Raw genomic sequence first — 17,464 nt, 5'->3', positions numbered from 1 at the left:
GCCAGGCACGTCTCCAGGAGGGATCCACTGTTGTGCAGCCAAGAGGGCTGGTGAGTGACAGGCACAGTTGGGAGAGCTGGGGAGGCATGCCGGAGCGGACTGGGAGTGTGCAGTCTGAGATGGATGTAGAGCCAGCAGGAGAGACTGTGATATCATGGGCAGTGGAGTTGGGCAGCTGCAGCCGGGAGGGCTGTCAGGGCCTGAGGAGAAGAGGACTGACTGGGAGCAGTAGTTCACCAAGATCAGCTAGCACCAAAGACTTTCCTATGTTTGTTGCTACGCTAAGGGGGCCGCTGTCCCTGCCTGCAAATGGCAGTTGCTAAGGCCTGGCTGGAACCATAGTCAGGCCTAACCATGTGCTAGCTGTACCAGGAACCAAGTATTGTAAAGGAGAGAGAAGAACAGTCTACAAATAAGCCTTGTGCTGGAGGTCGACTGGAACTCTAGAAGTGTAAATAGAGGTTCCAACTGATCATCTTATTAATTCCATAATTGATTCTGGGCATCCCATAATTTTCCCTTACCCTATCCAAGTTCAAAACCCCTCAATAAAAACACAAAACCAAAATACCAACTGTTCATTGTCTCAAGAGTGACTGGGAAGTGAATGCTGGGCTGATCAGGGTGACAAGTGGACCACAATATCCAGCAGTACCTATGGGGGTGCCGCTACATATGTAAGCCTGTGCAGTGCCACCGCCTAATAGCAGTGAAACTGCTATAGGGCAGTCGGCAAATGGTTAAAAAGCCACCCTAGGCTTCAGTCAAGTGATTGTGCCTAGGCACAGTCTCTCAAGATCTTCCTGAGGCAGGAGAAAAGCATTTCCTCAGAGGCTCTGAATGTTCATTACAATTTTCTAGCAGACCACATAGTATGAGGCAGCAAAAGAACTGAGCTGTGTGTGACTGTGCCCTTTCAGTTTTCAAATTTGTCATAAAAGTGAGAGATCACAGCAGAAGAACTGAGTTCTGTGTGACAACCTGTATATACAGGTCAGGAACAGCATCTTTTTATAGAAAGAAAAATATGTTGTCCTAGATAATGCCTGAACTAGGTTAGCTCTAGGGAGAAAGGAAGATGAAGGCGGGAAATGTCTAAAACTGCTTGGCTAATATTTTGTATTCATATGTATGTAATCTGTATGCATCAGTCCAGAAAATTCTCTAATATCACCTCCTCAATCCAAAAACACAAAAGCTACTGACGATCACCGATCCCATTTAGATGCGAGCAATTCAATGCAAAGTTGAACTTCATGATAACCATGAACAAATTCTGGAACATTTTATTCATTGTGAAATCTATGCGGTTATGTGCAGTGCTCGCTGATGGTTGGTTGAATTCATAAATTGTTGTAGACACTCTTCAGAAATTTTTTACAGATTCATGTACCTGTCCCGAACAAGTACATTCATTTATGGCAGGATGTGGCTGACAGATGCCAGAGTGTTGATACTGGACACCTGTCCTCAGTACAGCTCACTGACGCTGAGTCTGAGAAAATCACAGAGGTTTTGTTCTGAGGTGAGCAGCGCCTGATAGGGAACTCAGACTACTTCCCCATCATGTCAGCCTCCCTTGTGATTGACAGCAGAAGACAGTGGACGGATTCCATAGCCACTATTAAACTAAATAGCGATTATGGAATCCACCCACTGTCTTCAATAACAAGCCAAGGGGATCCTGATGGGGAACTGGTCATTCAGCGTTCCCCCATCGGGCTTCATCCACTGTCAATGTGACATAACAAATAATGACTCACCCCTGGCTTATTCAGTTGTTGGTCGAGAGATTCCTGTCATTATCCAAAAATGGCCATTGCTGAAAATAAGTCACTGGTTGCTAGGACACCAGCGGTTGCCACTTATCCTAGCAGCCCTGGGGGCCAGGAATGAGTGACTGGTTGCTAGGACACCAGTGGCAGCTATCATCCTTGCAACCCACGAGCCCTGTGTCACTTTAATGGCAACTTGTCAGCACAAAATGTTCTTAATCTTAGAAACTAGCGATAGTTCTTTTTGAATCTGTTGCAACCTCATTCTGTGGAAACCATAACAAAATAGGCGCAAAGCTTTCCTGAGTTAGACCCCTTTCACACTGAGGCTTTTTTCAGGCGATACAGCGCTAAAAATAGCGCCTGCATAGCGCCTGAAAAAAGCCTCAGCTGCAACCCCAGTGTGAAAGCCCGAGTGCTTTCACGCTGGGGCGCTGCGCTGGCAGGACGTCACAAAAAGTCCTGCCAGCAGCTTCTTTGCAGCAGTGGAGGAGTGGTGAATACACCGCTCCTCCACCGCTTCTGCCCATTGAAAACAATGGGGAAGCGCTGCTATAGCGCCGGCAAAGCGCCGCTGCAGCGGATTTAACACCTTTTCGGCCGCCAGCGGGGGGGGGGGGTAAAATCTCCCCGCTAGCAGCCGAATAGCGCTGCTAATACTACGGTAAAGCGCCACTTAAAATAGTGCGGCTCAGTGGGAAAGGGGTCTTAGGGGCAAGTTGTTTTTAAGAGACCACATGCTATGCTTTGCCATACCTCCCAACTTTCTGAGATGGGAATAAGGGACACCTATTAGCAAAAGTATGTAGGCATAGGACACACCCCCTGCCACGCCTCCCTTAAAGTAGAATTGCCGTTAAACCTACAAGTGCTTTTTTTTCACCACTACTATTGCTTTATGTTGGCTTTTGGGGTTTACAAATTGGATGAAAGGTTTAGCACTGTAAAACACTTTTTAATAGATACATTTTAATAGATAAATAGTGCATTTTATATACAATTACATATATCAGACCAAAATGTGGGACAAATGAGGAGAAAAGAGGGACAGAGGGCCTTTGTTTCGAATGAAAGACAGTCCCTCGAAATCAGGAACAGTTGGGAGCTTTGGCTTTACTGAACTCCCCCTGTGTGTCCCCTGACTTGTAGGAACATGCATGCAGCAGTTTAGGTATGATTGACAAAGAATGCATTGATAGGTATCCAAGAACGCTTCATCTCTGCACACAAACTGCTAGGGAAGCAGATTTTTCAGCAGTCAGATGTAAAAAATCCCATTACCAATGACTATGGCTCTGAGTTACTATGCTTGATTAATCATGGCTCAAACAATGTAGTTTCAAATGTTTCTTATCTGAAGATTTCTGGGTATAATTTTTAATCAATGGTGCAAAGTGATGCTGGCCCTAACAATCAGATTTTACTAAAGTGACCGGAAACATTCAGCAACAATATAATAAGGCTCAGATTTTCAGACACCAGTCCCTGAAATGCCCAATACCATTATCAAAGCACATCTGAACGTTTATGTCTGCTCTTGACAGATCCAGCCAATATTTTTTAGTTTTTGATAAAGTGAGGAAAAATTAGGACCTCTTTCGGGTTTGGATAGCTATGCAGAGCTCTGTTACAGACAGAGGCGTCGCTAGGGGGTGGCTATTGAGGCTATAGCCCCGAATCTGGGGCCCACAGCCCCAAGTCTCTAGGGCAGGGGTCAGCACCTGGCCCGCCACCAGTGTAGTGGGGTGCAGGGGACAGTGGACACTACAGTGGGGGCTGCATTGCTGGGCACTGGTGAGGCTGCATAGATGGGCACAGTTGAGCCCTGCATTCTTTATGTAGCCAACCGTGGGGCTCTCTGGGGACCCTGATGTAAGGGGGGCTCTGAGGACCCTAATGTAAGTAGGGAGGCTCTCTAAGGACCCTGATGTAAGGGGGGGGGGGGGGTTTGGGGACCCTGATGTAAGTGGGGGGGGCTCTCTGGGGACAATGATGTAAGGGGGAATCCGCACTCAGATATGTAACGATATTTTTTATACACACACACACACACACACATATATTCTATACATGTGTTTGCCTCCCCAACCAAGCATATGACTTTCTTTACTTCGCTGCTATGGGCTCTAGCCCCGGATCTTTTCTAGACCTAGCAACGCCCCTGGTTACAGAGATTTGCACTTCCTGTCCTGCTGACATCTTACCAGTCTGTAAATGAGGGGAACAGATACACAGATATCAGCTTTTTCTTCCTGTCTGTGTCACTGTTGTAGATTTTCCCTCACTTCCTGTCTGGTGAAGCCATTGTCACCAGCATAGAAAGTGGGATCTCTTTAATAGAGCCCCATGTAGCACTAAAAAATCTTTCGGCTTAACATACACTAAAGTGGATCTTCTATTGAGAATGATAGAAGGGTTTGGCGCTGTTCCTATTTAGTTTCCTACCTTCATATAGGATACTAGATACAGATTAAAAATATATGGATTCCTAGGTGCACCGTGCATATGTCAAATATTAAATACAAATTAAAAATATGAATTCCCAAGTATACCGTGCATATGTCAATTAAATATTCTGCTACAATATTGTACAATCATAGGTGATACATAAACATTGGATACGTAACTTAAATAAGTGGTATTACTAAAAAGGGGGGGGGGGGAGGGGGGGAGGGAGGGGGAAGGGGGAGCGAAATGGGGAGGGGAGGGGGTGTAGGAGATCTGCTCCAGGGGAAAAATTGGCAATAACAAGATAAAGTGCAAGCGTGCTGGTGAAATTCAAAAACAGCAATGACAAGATAAAGTGCAAACGTGCTTCAAAAAAATTCTTTAGTGTCTCTTGTGCAGTTTCTTGTGCTGTGATAATAATCCTTCACTTATAATATCTCTTTGCTCTGAAAGTGCAGCCACTCACCAGATCACTTCACCCCTGCGGGGGTAGTAGGCAGTTACAGTTTTTACGCCACTGTACAGCGATCGCTGGCGGGCTCAGGATCGTGGTATATCATATGTAAAGAGAGAGGGAGTGCCCATAGCGTAAAATTGCTTTTAAAAGGTTTTATTACACAAAATGGAAGGGTACTCACACTTTTACAGTAAAAATCAAGCGAAATGGTAAAAAACGTCAAAACCGTCACAAATGTCCTTCAGCGCTGGTACAGGAGGTGATATTTGGGAAGCACAAATTAGGCCATGTCCTACGCGTTTCGTCGTTAGGACGTCTACGGGAGCGATCTCTCTCTTTACATATGATATACCACGATCCTGAGCCCGCCAGCGATCGCTGTACAGTGGCGTAAAAACTGTAACTGCCTACTACCCCCGCAGGGGTGAAGTGATCTGGTGAGTGGCTGCACTTTCAGAGCAAAGAGATATTATAAGTGAAGGATTATTATCACAGCACAAGAAACTGCACAAGAGACACTAAAGAATTTTTTTGAAGCACGTTTGCACTTTATCTTGTCATTGCTGTTTTTGAATTTCACCAGCACGCTTGCACTTTATCTTGTTATTGCCAATTTTTCCCCTGGAGCAGATCTCCTACACCCCCTCCCCTCCCCATTTCGCTCCCCCTTCCCCCTCCCTCCCCCCTCCCCTCCCCCTCCCCCCCCCCCCTTTTTAGTAATACCACTTATTTAAGTTACGTATCCAATGTTTATGTATCACCTATGATTGTACAATATTGTAGCAGAATATTTAATTGACATATGCACGGTATACTTGGGAATTCATATTTTTAATTTGTATTTAATATTTGACATATGCACGGTGCACCTAGGAATCCATATATTTTTAATCTGTATCTAGTATCCTATATGAAGGTAGGAAACTAAATAGGAACAGCGCCAAACCCTTCTATCATTCTCAATATATCTCAGCTGTCCCCATTTAGGGTGACTGCTTGTTGGGAGGCAGCAGTTCCAAACTTCACAAATAACGCCTTTACTTCCACTGCGCGGGTTCACCATCCCTTTAAAGTGGATCTTCGCCCCCCCCTTTTTTCCCCCGGTGGTCTGTTGTCCACAGTTCCGATACTCACCCATCCAGGGGATCCAGCATTGTCCCGCTGAGATCCTCTTGTATTCTGCCACCTCTCGGTCCCACACCACCATGTTGATTGTGACATCATTGTGAGGCCTTCAAGCCCTTCCTGGTTCAGCCAGCGCGTCTCCTGATGATGCGGCACTAGGCACACCTCCCGATGATGCGGCACTAGGCACACCCCCTGCTTCTTTCTGAATGAAGCATTATGAATCCTGGGATATGTGTGACGTGCCCTTTCCCACATCACGGAAGGTGCAGGTGGGGCATACAGCCGGCCATAAAAGCAAATGACTGTATAACTCTGCACTCACGTAAATGCCGATGCTTTTGTGCATCAGCGTTTACCTGCGCACAATGTATTTTCCCAAATGCAGAAGTTTTGCATTCACAAATGCTTGCAAACGTCCGTATGCATGAGGCCTTATGCTCCATTCACACATTGCGATTTGGAAATGTGGGAAGAATTCCGCCCACAATTCCAAATCGTGTGCGATTGTTACACAATGCTTAACATGCATTTGGGTGCCATTATCCCTTAATGGCACCGCAAAGGCAATGTGATTATGCAGTAAATGTTGTGCAGCAATCGCGCCTTTCAAAATCGCGTGAAGCTTGTCGCCCGAAAAGGAGCGGGAGCTTCTTTTCGGGCGACAACGGTGCATAGGGCAGCCCATTTAAGTGAACAGGCTGGCCCTATATGAGACGCAAAATTGTGTGCAAATTGATCAACAAAATCAGGATGGCGTGACCCCCTACATAAAAGTATTATTGGAGCCTAACTGTGTTGTGAACTGTTCTGAAAATTAAATATTTCTACAATGCTTACAGATACAGAGATGAATGAAGGCTAGGGTTGCCACCTGTCCGGGATTCACCCAGACAGTATGGGTTTTAAATAATGTGTCCATGTTTTACTCCGCTTCAAACACGGACACATCATTCAGACAGGAATGGGGCTCAGAACAGGGCCTGACAGGAGGTTGAGGGGGCACTATGTGCTCCGCATAACTATTCTCTTTGGAACGCCCAAAGGTGTCCCAGTCTGTTACAATCCCATAGTGTATACTAGAAGAAAAAAAATTTGCTGTGTGCCGCTAAATTGTTCGGGTTTGGCTTGAAGAAAAAGTGGCAACCCTAATGAGGGCTTGCTAGAAAATGTGTTGAATATGTCTGTGCTTTAGTGTGCATTATCTAAGTGCGTTTATTTATGCAGCTGTGCTTTAATATTCTGCAATATAGTGTTAGGACCTATGCTTCTGGCATACAATCACATTATAAGCACTGGAACTTGATGCTTTGTACTGTATTAACATCAGTTGCTCATTGGCTTATCTAGAGCCATCAGTTTTCTCTTCTGCTAAGGGCAGGAGAAACAATGCATGTTGGTGCAATTTCTTCATCACACAGTACATGTCAGATATATTTTAGTGCATTCAGTTTACTTTCTGAAAAATACTGAAAAGTAAAGATAACCTCTCTTTTCATCATATGATACCATAAAAGTTTCATACAATTTTAAATTGTTTGGATAATGTAAACACCAAGAAAACTATTTGTAAGATGGTAAGTTCTGTGGTGAGCTAAGCATAGCACAGAATTGAACTGTTATACCAAATAGTATTTGTATATGGGACTTTATAGGTGCCTTGGCATCAAAGAGCAACACATTTTCATATTGTACAAATAATATATATTAAAACATTTGGAAGTTCATGTGAACTATTAAGATTTCATCAACTGTGCTAAGCTTCCATATCTAGATGGCTTTTTAACCTCTTGGAGCTGGCGCCTCCTGGCCCTTTAAGGGGTTTAGGTGGGGCGGGTTTTATGATCATGTGACCGCCATGGTTGGCTGTCACGGCGGTCACATGATTGGAAAGCTCCCGAACGCAAGCAGCAATTGGGAGCTTTCCATTAGTCGCCTGTAACTGTGCGGGGCGCGTGCAGGGTGTACGCTCTCGGCACAGTTGTATTTGCACTAATGCACGCAGATATGAGAACGGGAATTCTCAAAGTTATTTATTTGGTTTATATTTATTTTATAAATTTGATATTTATTTGTTGTAACTGTATTACACTATTAAAAATTGTTTTGCTTTGGATACATACATCACAAGGATTGGAACACTGGGAAGTTATTGAAAATGGAGGAAGACCAATGTTTAATTGATAAATGATAGGAAGATAACATAGTTTCGTAAGAGTACATTGACATGTGGGTGTGAGGAGGAATAGAGCACCAGGTGATGTATGGCATGTACTTTCATATATATGTGATCATAATACTTTATTAAGTTTTGATTATGTGGTGACTTTGTGCATACTACACTAGTTTTTCTTTCACTTTTGGATTACCAACTTGAAGATGTGAAGAACGATACTAAATAAATGAAAAAATAGACACCATAACCGATCTGGAAACACAGCTTTATTTTGACTCGCATTTTTAATATATAAGAGGGAAAACAAGTTTACAAGCATTAAGATTCTGCTAAGGACTTTATAAGCGCTGGTTTTATTTGTATGGTGTATTTGCCTGGGTGGCCTATTTTATTGCATAATGGTGACCTGAGCAGGAACTCGAGTGCTGAGTTCAGGTGTGCTGATAGCCAGCACTCAAAGTCCTGAGCTACTTAGCAGACCTTTAGATGGATGGTAAGCTGCGGTATTGTTGGGACTGGTAAGCTGCTGCTGTGCAGATTTACTATCTGCTGCTAGAGAGACTGAGCCCTTTAGGAACTGACCATACAGTAATCTAGTAGCCTTATTGCTGCCTGCAAGCTCGGCTGGGACTATTCTCACGTGCACCAACAGTACAACTGGGGCCCCAATCCTAGCCAGCTGAAGAGTTAGGGCTAAAGACTGCCCCTGTACAGCTGCTAAATAGAGACCACTACCTATTGCCTATGCTAAGAGGTACCTCTCAGGGGACATTGCCCTCTAACCTAGCCATTCTCCTAGAGTGCACGCTGCACCAGTTATAGTACTATTATTTATATTGCAATTAAGGCTTTTATGCACTATTTCAGACTTTGCTGATTCATGAGTTAATTCCAGTCTAGCGGTGCAGAACTCTATTCTAAGTTACTTTGGCATAGTGATTAGACTGTCTAGTGGACTGTGTCTGAACCTACCTTCTGTATGATCATTTATGTTCAAGCCACCATTTACCAATATATTGAGTTAATTTACCACTAAACAGTCTTGTGTCTATTTCATGGTACTAACTCACAGCCAAATTAAAGGTATCTCGTGTTCTTATAAGTGCTTGCAGTGATTTTCATTTAACCAAGCGTGCCAGAGGGGCTGAGGCTGTTCTTGGATTTGAGGCGCAAAACAGAGAATCCATATTACAAAGCAGCTTCTTTGGGGGTAGTGATACACATGAAAATATGCATATGGAAATATTTCACAGGTTGTAAATGATGTAGTGTTTGGAGGTATTATGGCAATTAAAACCCATCTAGATGGACGTTTACCACAACTGATGAAATCCTAATAATGCATATGAACTTTTTCATATACAGTATACACAGTATTTGTCGAATAAGGTACCATATATTTATGCACATTCAAAAAAAGTGTTGATTTTTGATTTCCAGGCACCAAAAAAGCCCCATATACAAATACTGTACCATTTGGCTCTCTATAGAAATAAGGGATGTGGTGCCCTGAGTACACATCCGCCCAATTATATGTTTATTTTATAGAATTGAACTGGAATTGAAATCATTACTTACATCATGGCCACATTACTTCCATCTATAATGATATGTCTCAGTTGGTCATTTCCTTTTTCATTTCTTAGGTTAAGCTGGAAAGGAGTCTGCATTGCTTCTTTAAATCTCTGCGCTCCAGTCACAATAGGTACATTGGATTCTTCCTTACCAGTTGTACCTTTGGGTTGTTCTATGCCCATATTTTCTGGCTCGAGGCCACCATGAAATATATCCTCAACTGGGTGATTATTACCCACTGGTTTGTTCCTCGGCAGATCACCCATTCCCATAGTTGGGTTAACATTGTTTATCTCAGGCCTTGCTGGAACAAGATTTTCCAGGATTTGTAAATCATTCTCTTCGTGTCCTTTTCTTTGAGGCTCACTTTGAAAAATATCATCTTCAGAATCATTTTTTTCATTGAGTTTCCTTAGGAATCCAGCCACAGAACCATCTCCGATGTCCACAATTTCACTGGGAGAATAGCCACAATTTTTGGCAGCTGATTTCATTACTTCTAAAAGGTAGTCATCATCATTAATAGAAAGAGCACGTGACATACCTTTTAGCGTAGAAGGCCTTTGTACTTGGTTACTGTCACTATGGTTATGACTAGATTGTTCCCGTTTAACTTTGTCCAGAATCTGAGAAGGCTCCTGGATCCCATTTTCTGACAACACCTTAAGCACAATAGATTCCTGATAACCCATTGTCTTGAAAAAGTCTAAAAGCATGTTAAACTCTTTTTGTGTTGCTAAAGAAAAATTGTGATGAGAGCCTGGTTCACCATCATCCCACCTCATAATAGTATCCAGTAGCCCAGATATTTGCTGGAATTCCTCATCATCTTTTACTAGCGGTTCCATCCCTTGATTCAGTTCAATTCCTTCATTCAGATAAGAACCTGAAGACTCACATTCATCTAACCCCATCACTGGACTTTCCTGTACACCAAGTGGTACTGGCTGTTTTTTCAGATCCCATATTTTGTTCCTACCTGGTTCACGGGGTTCAGAAGCCCTCTCACGCAAAACTCCTTTTACAGGCCTAGTCTTTGTTATATCTACTGGCTGTGATATTACAGGTTTGTCAAGTCTCTGATTTGGATATTCCATTGCTGCAGGAAGGAGAGGAAGCTTTCTCATTGCAGCACATTCCCTCTGGTGGCTTGTGGATTGTTTCTGTCTACTCTCTTTGTCCTCCTCTACAAGTGCTAGTAACTGTTCCTTGGTGGAAGTTGGAAGAATAAGAAGATCCAGTGCATGAGGGTCATTATGTTCTTCTACCAAAGCCTTAAAATTCCTTTTAATAGAGGTCTCTTGGTCTTCTGGCTTGTTGTTACAAACATCTAAAAATGCATGAATTTGACTTTGGGCCATTACTACTCCCTCGGCCAAGCCAGAGATTGTAATCAGTCCATGACTTTGAGGTTTGACGCACGCTGAAGTAGCTCTAATTAGGCAGTCAAGGAAGAGACCCCCAGCCCCAACAAAGATGCAGTGCATCTCACGTGGGTAGTTAAAGTCCTCAGTTAACTCTGGGGTGCATAGTCCTTTAATATAATCCTAAAGGAACAGAAGAGGATTATTGTATATTATTCTTAAAACCATACTCACCAAAAGCTTTTATTTTTGCTACCTTTTCATGCAAGAAACCATAGTTTACAGCTTACAGATTGCACATTTCTAGGTGAATACCTGCTCCTCCCACCTCCTGTACTTCACTATGGGACGTACACACTGGCGGTAGGAACAATTGTGTGCAGGATGAGAAGGGGGGAGGGGTTCAACCCATCTGGCTAGGCGAATACATGCTGCAGCTGGAAAGCAGTTATATGATGGCATCTTAAGACACAAGATGCTTGAAAGGTAAGAATAGTGTCTTTTATGATTACAGCAGGTGTTCTTTTGGAAGTGACTTGTGGTGACAGCATTTTTTATTTCAGGGATGAGTGGGAACTGTGGGTAAATCAAACCTTGCATTTTTAAGCAACATCTGCTTTACCTCATCCTTTACATTCAGCAGCATCCAATGTCCTCCACCATGAGTCTCGCTCAGTGCAGGATGCAAACACAGGAAAAGTGAAAGGCAATCATGGCCCTACAATAGTTTTAGAGTTGCAGGGTATGCTCTCCAAATTTGGACTAGTACCAAACATGGACTTACAGCTAGTGATGTCACAGGGAACTGTAGGAAGACACCTTCAGTGATGTCACATGGAACTGTGGGGAGACACCTCCAAGGAGTTCCCTGAACCCATCAGTACTGGGAGCTCCATAATTTCTTAACCAAAGGGTTGGGATCCTGCCCTAGAGTAAATCCTAGAAACTTTGAAGGCGTTACTTATACCTTCTTTTTTTAATCTTTTCTTCTATTAAAACTTCTGCCCTTGCTGTGTTTTAATTGGAAAGCAAAAATGTAATTGCTTGTAATTTGCCCAGGCGAGTGACATGGTCTCCTTCCTTCGTGCTGACTCCTGGGATATATTCGTCAGGTATCCCAGGAGTCATACATTTTGTTTCTCACTTTCGTTAGTTTACTGTCAGGGGAGGAAAGGCAGGGAGGGTGGAGGAGGGCTGACAGAAGTCACAGGAGAGCCGAGGAGGGCTGTAGGGCTGAAGTAGGCCGGATGAGGAAGGCGATATGAGGAGACATGTGAGGATCCATGTGTATTTATCCAGAGAGGAGAGAATTTTGTCCAGTGAAAGGAGGATTCCTTTTCTTTGGTTCTATGGAGATTTTAGCCCCTAAGAATAACAGCAGCCCTTTGCGTGAAGTTGCTATAACAGGGGCAGCGAACTTCCGCTGCCACTGCTATAGCAACATGTACACAAAGGGCTGGAAGGGCTGTATCTCTATTGCACAGGCACAAGGCCTTAACGTGCATGCGCTTCGAGCCTTTTGTGTACATGTTGCTATAGCAGCCACAGCAGGTGTTCGCTGCCTCTGCTATAGTAACTTAATAGACATTGTCATCTGCCTTGTTAGGGCATAGTGACAGCTTCTCTTGATAACGCATACCCTTCCCAGCACCAAGTATACTCACCTACCTATTCCCTCTAGCTGCCTGTTGTAGGAATCCACCCTGGGTAAGCTTCAGTGTCGGGTAGCGTCAGAGCTTACTTGGGTGGATGATCCCACTAAGGCCTCTTTCACAAGACCAGCCGTCCCTGCCATCTCTCTGAAAAGTAATTCATGGTGGATGACTTTTCAGAGACAGTTTGCAGGCATTCAGAAGTTGATACTGCTGCCTCCTGAATGCCTGTTTTTTTTGTGGCTGTTTTATTTTTCTTGGCTGAAGTGGGATTTTGCATTGAAATATCGCACCGCAACTGCAAGCCAAGTATTTGGCTTGTGGTTGCTATGTAGTCCAATTGACCTCAATGGCTAGGTTTGACAGGCGGTGCTGCATGTGATACTCAACATACCAAGTTAAATTTGTCTCCCATGTAAAAGAGGCCTAACACCTTCCATGTGACAGTGCTCTGGCCTGGAGCATTCTTCCCTACATCTGAAAGCCCTGATTTGTTAGAGCAAAAGAGTGAGGGTTCTATGAGAGTGTTAAGGCAAACTGTGGGGTTGATTTTCTAACACTAGAGAGTGCAAAATCTGGTGTAGCTGTGCATGGTAGCCAATCAGCTTCTAATGCCGCATACACATGAGCGGACTTTACGGCAGACTTTGTCCTGCAGACTTTTCGACTGACTTTATAACGGACTTTTCTGAATGAACGGACTTGCCTACACACGATCAAACAAAGTCTGACGGATTTGTACGTGATGACGTACGACCGGACTAAAACAAGGAAGTTCATAGCCAGTAGCCAATAGCTACCCTAGTGTCGGTTTTAGTCCGTCGGACTAGCATACAGACGAGTGGACTTTTCGACCGGACTCGAGTCCGTCGAAAAGATTTGAAACATGTTTCATTTCTAGGTCCGTCGAACTTTTGGGGAAAAAAAAGTCCGCTGGAGCCCACACACGATCGAATTGTCTGACGGACTCCGGTCCGCCGAACCAAGTATGCCGTAAAGTCCGGTCGTGTGTACGCGACATAACTTCTGTTTGTTCAATTAGGCTTTGACAAAAAACCTGGAAGCTGATTGGTTTCTATGCAGAGCTGTACTCGATTTTTCACTCCAGTTTTAGTAAATCAACCTGTTTAACAAATAAAGAAATTAACTATTAATCATTCGCTGACAAATATCCTAAAGAATGATTAATAAATATGCCCATGGAACCTCTGTAAGGTTTTTAATACTGTCTCTTTCCTTGTGGAAATTTTCTCTCACTTCTTATCCCTGTAACCACATAGAATGTATGGGGGACCTTTGCAATGCGGCCACAGACCGCAATAAAACAATTGTTCCAACATTTCCCCTGCAAGGAGAAAAAAAAATAGCTGTTCACGTCCACATTGCAAACTATTGGGCTTACTTCCTGTCAGGATGACCACCCAGGAAGTGAGAGAAAATCCCACCAGTGGAGACACAGACATCAATAAAAGCCCAACAAGGGGTTTTAACTTTTCCCATTCTATTCAGAACCAGGAAAAAATGTTTTGGCTGGGAATATCTTATTGCTATTCAAAGTGGTTGTAAAGGCTGAGGGTTTTTTACCTTCATGCATTCTATGCGTGAAGGTAAAAAACCTTCAGTGTGCAGCTACCTCCTCAGCCCCCCTAATTCTTACCCGAGCCCGATCTCGATCCAGTGATGTGCATGAGACCCGAGGCTCTCCCGGGTCTCTCCCTCCTGACTGGCTGAGATGCAGCAGCAGGAGCCATTGGCTCCTGCTGCTGTCAATCACAGCCAATGAGGCGGGAACAGCCATGCTCGCTGTGTTTTATGGATGCAGAAAGGAGGTTTGCGGAGCGAGTTTGCACCAGTGACCCCACAGCAAGCGGATTGCAATGGGGCACTCAGCAAGGGGGAGGGGCCCACAGTGCTGGCGGGGGACCCGAAAAGAGGAAGATCAGGTCTGCACTGTGCAAAACCACTGCACAGAGCAGGTAAGTATGACATGTTAGCAATAACACACACTCATGTGCGCACTGTCAGCTGAGTGGAAAGAGTGTGGGCAATTAAACTCTCTGTCACAAAAAATCCGTAAGATAGGGGTTTATGTCAGGAGCAAGTGGCAATCCCAGGGGGTGCTGACATTGGACGGCAACAGGCTCGGATAAAAGCTAGAAGGAACTCTGTGAAAATGCAAAACAAAACGAGAGCAGCGCCATCTAAGTGCAGCAATGTGATGACATTTATTCCAAAGATGACAATTAAAAACTCACAGGATAAAAAGGTAACAGCGCATGTGGAGTTGTATGGTGGTTCATCCACTCCCAGGGAGGATAAGCTGCAATCAGGGGAAGAGACAGTCCCTGGTTCCGGCTGCGCTGGTGGCTCCCAGCGCTTCCAGGGACTCAGATGAGTTTAGATGCAGTCGCTGACGTCACATCCAGATGGAAGGTGGAGTGGGGAGGTGCGTGCGTTAGGAGTCAGACTGTCTGATGAAGGAGTATGCATGCTCCGAATGTGTGCATCTCCCCACTCCACCTTCCATCCGGATGTGACGTCAGTGACTGCATCTGAGCTCATCTGAGTCCCTGGAAGCGCTGGGAGTAGGGTTGACACCTCATCCCTTTAAAACCGAACACATATTAATTAAACAGGTTCTGTGGCTGATTAAGGTGGTAATTAAACTCACTTGGTGCCTCATCTGCATTAAATTAGCCTCAGAACCTGTGTAATTCATATGTGTTTGTGTTTAAAGGGATGAGGTGGCAACCCTAGCTGGGAGCCACCAGCGTAGCTGGAGCCAGTGACTGTCTCTTCTACTGATTGCAGCTCGTCCTCCCCAGGAGTGGATGAACCACCGTACAACTCCACATGCACTGTTACCTTTTTATCCTGAGAGTTTTTAATTGTCATCTTTGGAATAAATTGCTGCACTTAGATTGCGCTGCTCTCTCTTTGTTTTGCAAGTATGACATGTTTGTTGTTTTGTTTTAAATACATTTTTTTTCCATTACAATTACTTTAATATTATGTATATCACAACATGTTAATCTAGATCTTTCCACAACCTTACCTTAGATTTGACGATGCTCCTTCTTTCTCCTCTAAGTTGAACCCATATCTGCTGGTGTCCCGTAGATTGCATGGGTAAGGGATCCTGCATAAGCACTCCGATGACGTTCACGGCGACTCCAAACAGTCTTTCGATGCACGCTTGCTGCCTTCGCAGTGCTTTCTCTGATTCCTGCGGCACGGCAAACTCATCCACGCTCTCGTCATCTTGCACAGTCTCATATTCGCCCACTGCCATCAGCATTTTAGGTAGAATAGCTAGTCCTTGATATGAAAGACTTTGTAAAGAGAGGGTATGGAGGGATTCTCCTTTTAAATGTCAGTAGGGGATTGCTAGCTCTTTGGCCCAGGCTGTTTTGCTTGCAGCGTCGCTCAGCTCACCTGTCTCCGCATACTTGCCCTCCTTCTTAGATAATAGTTAGAGACGTGCTGCACAGGTTTGTGTTTTTTGAAGTGAAGCAATATTCCGAGCCTTCTTTCATCTTCTTCCTCATTCTGTAAGAGTTCAGGCCTTGCTTTTATCCCCGCCCCATGAGTATGTTTGTGTCTGTGTTACTTTACCAATACCTGAACACGTCTGCAGGGCTGCATTCACCGACATGTGACACATATGATACTCAGGGTCACAAGGCTGCCCTTTAGAGGTGTCCTGGGTGCTCAGTTTCTTTTCTTGGCTCTTTGTAAATATCACCAACCTAAGCTGCTCTCCTAGTCTGTTCCCCCTTTAACAGGCTGCAATTAGGACTAGCTATTCTGTGGCTACAGCATGTCTGCCTTCGGCACTAGAAATAACCAACTCTTACTAAAGATATCTTTAAAAAAAAATGTGTATCTGTAAATAGACACCCTCTCACCCTTCCTGATGACTGGTGGGAAGTTCCTGTGTGTGTCAGATTGCGGGGAATTCCACATTTTGCTCACACAGAGGAGGAGCAGTGAAAGGCTCTTTTTTTTTTTTTTTTTTCTTGTGTTAACAGAGGCGAAATCCATGTTTGCTCCTATGTCTCTGTAGCAAGTGTGACGCCATCTTTGCTAGGACCAAAACTGTTTGCTGTTGCTCAGCGCTTTCAGTTTACGTCGTGCAGGAAATTTTTGTATTTTAGGACTCGTGAAGGAAAATATAAAATGTTCCACAGGCTATTAATAGTTCTAGCCAGCGCTGAAGAGGGTTTCAAAATAAGGGCTGGATGTGATTCTAAATGCACAGGATATAACTTGCTACTAATATTTCTAAAGGTTGCATTCACATGAGCGTAATAAATGTTACTGCTCTTATTACGCGTGTTTTTTTTTTTTTTTTTTTCTAGTGCAAAAGCTCCTGTGTAATGATCAGTAAATACATTTTTTTTTTCTTGCAATCTGGCATACTGTACTTACTTGTGTACGTATTTGCTCAGACGGAGATTTTTAAAAACTGAACGCAGTGCATATTTCCGCATCTGTGTGAATGTCTCCACTGAAAATAGTGCAGCTGCGTTCAGATTGGTAAATTAAAAGCGCTTGTAAATGCGTTATTATTATTTTTTTTTATGACTGTGTGAATGTCTCAATTGAAAATAATGCAGCTGCATTCAGATCGGTAAATTAAAAGCGCTTGTAAATGCATTTTTTTTTTCTTTTTAATGACTGTGTGAATGTCTTAATTGAAAATAATGCATTTGTAAATGCATTTTTTTTTTTTTAATGACTGTGTGAATGTCTTAATTGAAAATAATGCAGCTGCATTCAGATCGGTAAATTCAAAGCACTCGTACATGCCCTTTTTTTTTTTTTACTGCCTGAATCCTATGGGTTCTTACACACTTACTGATGTATAAAAATAATATATCCTGGTAGAA

The 17,464-nt window shown here is 43.7% G+C and overlaps 1 protein-coding gene across 1 annotated transcript in view; it reads right to left on the bottom strand.

Moving 5' to 3' along the window:
- Nucleotides 1-16,642, bottom strand: part of KHNYN (KH and NYN domain containing) — a 44,331-nt gene extending 27,689 nt beyond the window's left edge. The window contains exons 1-2 of the mRNA XM_073631905.1: nt 15,628-16,642; nt 9,560-11,103 (exon numbers count right to left, since the gene is read on the bottom strand). Coding sequence (XP_073488006.1) covers nt 9,560-11,103; nt 15,628-15,870 — 1,787 coding nt within the window. The 5' untranslated portion in view covers nt 15,871-16,642. The remainder of the gene's footprint in view (nt 1-9,559; nt 11,104-15,627) is intronic.
- Between the last annotated feature and the right edge of the window lie 822 nt (nt 16,643-17,464).

This window comes from Aquarana catesbeiana, linkage group LG01 (assembly GCF_042186555.1).
Source record: "Aquarana catesbeiana isolate 2022-GZ linkage group LG01, ASM4218655v1, whole genome shotgun sequence".
NCBI classification, from domain to species: domain Eukaryota; kingdom Metazoa; phylum Chordata; class Amphibia; order Anura; family Ranidae; genus Aquarana; species Aquarana catesbeiana.
The sequence above is the reverse complement of the archived record's forward strand: the minus strand, read 5'-3'. Positions and strand labels throughout refer to the sequence as shown.